This window comes from Biomphalaria glabrata, chromosome 12 (genome assembly GCF_947242115.1).
Source record: "Biomphalaria glabrata chromosome 12, xgBioGlab47.1, whole genome shotgun sequence".
NCBI lineage: Eukaryota > Metazoa > Mollusca > Gastropoda > Planorbidae > Biomphalaria > Biomphalaria glabrata.
Window position 1 is genome coordinate 17184220 of NC_074722.1, and position 6000 is coordinate 17190219.

At 37.0% G+C, this 6000-nt stretch overlaps 1 protein-coding gene across 1 annotated transcript in view; it reads left to right on the plus strand.

Annotated features, from left to right (window-relative positions):
• LOC106069774 (uncharacterized) overlaps positions 1-5775 on the plus strand; it is a 47748-nt gene extending 41973 nt beyond the window's left edge. The window contains exon 10 of the mRNA XM_056007193.1: positions 3697-5775. Within this exon, the coding sequence (XP_055863168.1) occupies positions 3697-3850 (154 nt within the window). The 3' untranslated portion in view covers positions 3851-5775. The remainder of the gene's footprint in view (positions 1-3696) is intronic.
• Positions 5776-6000: the final 225 nt, after the last annotated feature.

Consider the following 6000-nt stretch of genomic DNA (forward strand, 5'->3'; position numbering starts at 1 on the left):
ACTGCTAGTGTTCTATGGTTACAGCGCAGCACTGCAGTTCTCGCTACAATATGAACAAGTACTTATGAATTGTTGTTTTAAATTCTGTCCAACTTAAAAAAAACATTTTGTAGAAAAAATCTAAAACTGTTTGCATAAATGTGTTAAAAATATAATAATAATAATAATAATAATAATAATAATAATAATAATAATAATAATAATAATATGGCTTGTCTTCGAATCTGAAGATTAGTGAGGAATGCAGTATTTCCCGTGGCTGCGCAGCCCCAGCTTTGACCAACATATTTTGCCACAACCAGGGCAAGCATAACCATTGTCCGCAGGTGGTCAATTTAGATTTTCTTTTCGCCGTCTACATTTGTCCTCGGCAGCGGCCTTCGTGAGTGACCTCCAGCTGTCTCGTTCTGAGGCCGCATTCAACCAGGTTCTCTCTTCTATGTCAGCTAAGGAAAGTTGACGCCTAAGCTGGTCTTTGAAGCGTCAACTTTCGGAAAAGAAAAAGTAGCCGTTGCATCAAAACTTTGATTGATCTAAATATCATGATGTCCGATTTTCATTTTTTCTTCTAGCTTCTGAGATCTAAACGGGAGGGACGGACGGACGGACAGGCCACACATTACTAATAGCGTCTTTTCCCCTTTCGGAAGCCGCTTTATTGCTGCTGAGCTGTGAGCTCTTTTGCAGACTGTACCAAGGAAAAATAATGTGCTGTTCTCTTCAGTTGTTCAGCACTGCCGTACAGGGTGTTGGTTATGTTGGGCTGTAGTGGAAGTAGGGTCTGCCCACTGGCGGATCCAGGGGGGGGGGGCGGTAGGGGCGATCGCCCCCCCCCCCCCCGAGGAGGGGGCGGACGAATTTTAGTATAGAATTCACACAATTTGTATACGAATGTATTACTTATGTTAATAATATATACTAATTATTTATATTTCAACCTATTTTTAGATTATTTCGTCCCCCCCTTTCTAGTATTTTGGCCGATTTGGTAGGGTCGGGAGGGGGCGATGGCATCAATCCCCCCCCCTACCATAAACTTTCGAGTGGGGGGGGGGCGGTCCTATTTATTTGTAGAAATCACAGATTGCTAACAGAATCAATTAAATATCTATATGATTAAAACTTGTTATTGGTATTTTAACCGGTCTTTATATTATGTCGTTCACCTGTTGGCCGATTGGAAGGGGAGGAGCGAATACCTCTACTGCCCTTCCCATCTAAACCCTTTGGGTGGGGGGGGGGCGGTCCTACTTTTATGGAGAAATCATAGTATATGAACAAAATTAGTCGAATATTTATATAATATAAACAGGTGGAAGTGCGATACATGCAATCACCTTCCCCCCATCGGACAAACCAATACTTTTTTTTTGTATTATAGTAAGAAATTACAAAATTAAAAAAATCTGTCACTAATATAATTTATATATGCTATAAAGTAAATTCTTATATCGAGTCGCCCAACCCCTATTCTTTAATGCAAAACGCAATCATTAGCAGAAATTATAAAAAGGAGCGAGGATTAATCGTTTTCATTTTACCGCCCTTCCCCTTTCCAGACAGAGTTTGTGTAATTTCACATGAATTTATCATAACTATTTTAAGAAAGACTTTGCTTTGGAAAAAGTTATAATTCAAACGAAATTTTGCAATATAACAGTCACGGTTGAGAAGAGTTCAAAAGCCAGATAATCTTTTCCTAGTCGACTTTTTCCAACCTTTACTCTATCTCATATTTTTCTAGATAAATTTAGGACTCTAACTCACAATTTATACTTAAATTCTATTGAATATTATTAATCGAATTTTTTTTTTCGGCGGCGATCCTCAAAGCCTTAATCTAAATATAATCGGTTGCATTAGCAATGTATTAAGGGACTATAAATTCATATTAGAATATTTTTCCACATTATTCAGAAGGTCCCTTATAATAGAATGAATAATGAGCTGTAGGTCAGGAGAATGCGTTACTGCAGTGAAGAATGCCAGAAAATGCCAGAAAACGCTTTTAGCGTCGAGGCTTCGCCCCGAACCTCACTGATGAATAATAATGTGTAGATGTCAGGAGAATGCGTTTCTGCAGTGAAGAATGCAAGAAAACGCTTTTGGAGTCGGGGCTTCGCCCCGAACCTCACTAATAAGTAATGAGCTGTAGATGTCAGGAGAATGCGTTTCAGCCGTGAAAAGTGCAAGAATACCCCCGAAACCCACTGAGGAAGCTAACAACGCTCTCCCAGACCCCCAAGCTTGCAAGAGAAAAGCCTCAACATGACTGTTTTTTTTTCTGTTTTTTTTCGCCGAAGATTGAGAAACAATGCTGTACGCACGTTTATGCATAGGGTTAGGGTTTACTGGGCGTTAGGGTTAGGGTTTGGAAAAAAAATCGCCCCCCCACTCCAAAGTTCTGGATCCGCCAGTGGGTCTGCCTAAGGTGGACTAGGAAGGTGGATTAGGAAGGGGCATTCAAAGAGGATATGGTTTACGGTTTCATAAAGGTGGGCGCAGTGTTTACAAAGGGAGAGTTGTGTGGAATTTTTGTTCAGATGGAATTTTACAGAGGTGTGTGTCCTGTTCTTAGTTGGAAAATTGTAGATTGCTCTCAAAGAGCAATGACATGTTAAGTACAATGAATATTTGTACAAAGTTTTGACCTGATTCGAGTATTGGAAGTGAGAGAAATAACGTGTACCAAATGTTTATCTGACAGACAGACAGATAGACTGCGTTGATATAAGCTTTTGTAAAATAATTGTTTGAATTAGAGTGTATACTCGCGTACTCGATTAAAGTCATCTCAAATTACTTGCTTGATAATTTGAGTTAGAATTGTTTTTATTTTTATGGTGAATGCAGATTAAAATCTGAATTTCCCCATTAAGTGATTACATGTTTCTTTATACGTCATGTAATTATTAGTTTTTTTAATAAATATTCAAACTTATTTAATAATAATTTATACCTCTAAAGCGTCTATACTTAAACATTAAACATACTTGTGATTCTGTTCAGGAGAAGAACCAATGGACTATATTCTGTCCAAGACAGAAGAGTACTTTTGAGGAATCGTTTAAGAAACAAAAGTTGTGTCAAATATTGATAGACTTGTAAAAAAGAAATGGAAAAGTGATTCAAGTGCTGGGACAAGTCCCAAAAAGCCTGTGGAGTCTGGGAGTGCATGAGGCGCCCTGACATCACTTCCCCGTGGTGGAGCCTATTCAGGCCTGACCAAGCTATTATCGCACAGTGTAGAACAGGCCACTGTCCTGTTAGCTCATATTTCTTACGGCTATGGCCAAATTTTGACTCACAATGCCCCGCTGAGGGGAAGAAGAGGAAATCGTATCTCATATTCTTTTTAACTGCCTCTGACTTGCTGATGTCCGTCTTGACAGGTCTGGGAAACCAAAAGTTCTCGACCTGTATGGTGACATGTATGGTGACATGTATGCGCTAGGTAAAACAGCAAGGTTTCTAACCAGAGCTTTTGCAAGAGAGAATTTAAGCCTCTCAAGCCCTCACTCTAATGTTTGATGATGATGATGCTGATGATGATAGCCTTGGAAAGCAAATCTATCTAGCGAGTTTTAGAGCATGAAATCAAGAAACTGAGTGTATAATACTGACGAAAAAATGAACTTTGCGTAAACTTAACTTTAAGAGTTTAATCTTTTTTATATTTGTACTATCACATTACAGGATTATCTCGCTAGTGTTGAATGGTCTTCAGGGTGTTACGATATTTGTCTGTTTCTTGTGTAAGAAAAGGATCTATCAACTGTTTAGCTCCAGGTCCAGATCTTTGTCCTCTCAAACTGCGTGTGTTCAACAACCATCTAAGACCGGTGATTGACTGCCTTCATCGTCCACAAGCCAAAATAATTATTTTCATTTTTTTTACATTCACTTTTACCTCTAGACTTACTTTTTTTTTGTCGCAGTATCATTTGGTAAATGTGTACTTATTACATTAATCAAAACACATCAATTGTCAACTTTATTATTCTGTAAACACAACATGATTAATTAATAATTATATAAAAGGACATTGGAAAAAAATGTGTTTTAGCAGTTCCCCCCTTCCTCCAGCCCACTCCCACTAGTTCTCTGCTTCCTAATCATTTAGTGCAAAGCTCATTTTGTACAAGAACAACGAATAGAAATAATGTCTTGTCATCACTCCGCACTCCCTCTACTCCTCTATCAAATAAGTGGTCTCTAAAACTTTTTTTTGAAAGGCGGACTTCACATATAATTCATTCATAACCATAGAAGTATTTAAAAATTGAATTGTATGTTTTCTTGTTTCGGTATTTAAAACATACTAACCTAAATTAAACCATGAAGTAAGCTGTGAAACCTAAATTGTAATGTTATTTAATTTGGAAGACAGGAGTTTTGTTAAACTGATAGTTTCAGCTTGAAAGAAGAATTTTAAAAAAATGTTGTTTTGTTAGCCGACTTAATTCTATACAGAGATAAAAAGACTAAACAAATATGTCTGCTGGTAACTATTGAATCATACAATGAAAGATACAATTCAAATAGTCTTTAAACTTTGTAATATGGACAGCCGCCACGTGACAATACACGTGACAGCTATCTCTGGGCATTTTCTTATAAGATTTCAAATAACATATAAAAGTGAGATATAGTGCTTATTTTCTATAGCCCCGAAAATCCTAAACAAAGAACTAAGATCATCATTAAAGTAGAACGATCAGAAAAACAGAGAAGAGAGGCTGGTATTGTCAGACAACATTTAGAGATGCATTTTTGCATTTAGATTATGTTCTCTTCACCTTGAGTTTGTACTGTTATTAAAAGCAAAGCAGGGTTAGGGTTAGGGTTGCGGTTAATATTACTAAATTCATTATTTGTTCAATATTATTGTGGGAAATCATTAGCTGGACAGGATGGATAGAAATAATTTGTGATAGTATACATATATTATATAAAAATAAAGCTAGTCTTCGAGTCCGAAGATTAGTGAGGAATGCAGTATTTCCCATGGCTGCACAGTTCCAGCTGTGACTTCCATATTTTGCTACAACCAGGATAAGCATAACCATTGTCCGCAGGTGGTCGTCTGTGTTTGTCCTCGGCAGCAGATTTTCTTTCGGTCTCAAATGTGTATCCTGCGGCCTTCGTGAGTGACCTCCAGATGTCTCGTTCTGCAACCAGGTGCTCTCTTCTACGTCAGCTAAGGCAAGTTGGCGCCTAAGCTGGTCTTTAAAGCGTTTCCGTGGGGCACCTGTTACGTCGACCACCCTTTAGCTTACCAAAAAAGACTGCCTTTGGCATACGTTCGTCTCCAATACAGGATACATGCCAGACCCAGCACAACTGTCGGACCAAAAGAAGTCCGTCTATACTGTCCATGCCGGCGTTCGCAAGGACATCATTGTTTGTAGTGCGGTAGTGCGGTCTTGCACTTAATAAACAATATCAATGCTGTATCCTTAAGGGGAGGTATCCCTAGAGAAAATTGAGTTTTAGGTCTAGGATATCGATTTTTAACTAATAACATAATTAAGTAGATCAGTCATTTTTCTTTACATTACAATCATTTTTATTGCTTAAATCTGTGTCTAAAACATGTTTTTTTAATGTTTTTGTAAGGGCTATGATACAAAATCTTAATAAAATGTATACTTTAAACTTTTTTTTCTCAAAATGTTAGTTTTTGCACATGTCATTGTGCTTTACTAGGAATTTCTTCTAAACTACTTGATAGATTTTGATGAAATTTGAAACACTTCTTAAGGACATCCTTAACTTTACTCGTAAAATGATTTTTTTCAATATATTATTTACTTTTTTTTAAAAGTATTTTTAATTAATATTTATCCTGCTTTTAAAGGTCTAAAAATACTAAAAATTAAAAAATTTGTAAAAAATTTAACATACTTACATCTTTAGCTCTGACGTTGTACCAATTTAGAGGATCCTTTTTCTTTTCTTTTAATTCAATTTCATGTATTTCTGATAACTAGTTTTTAC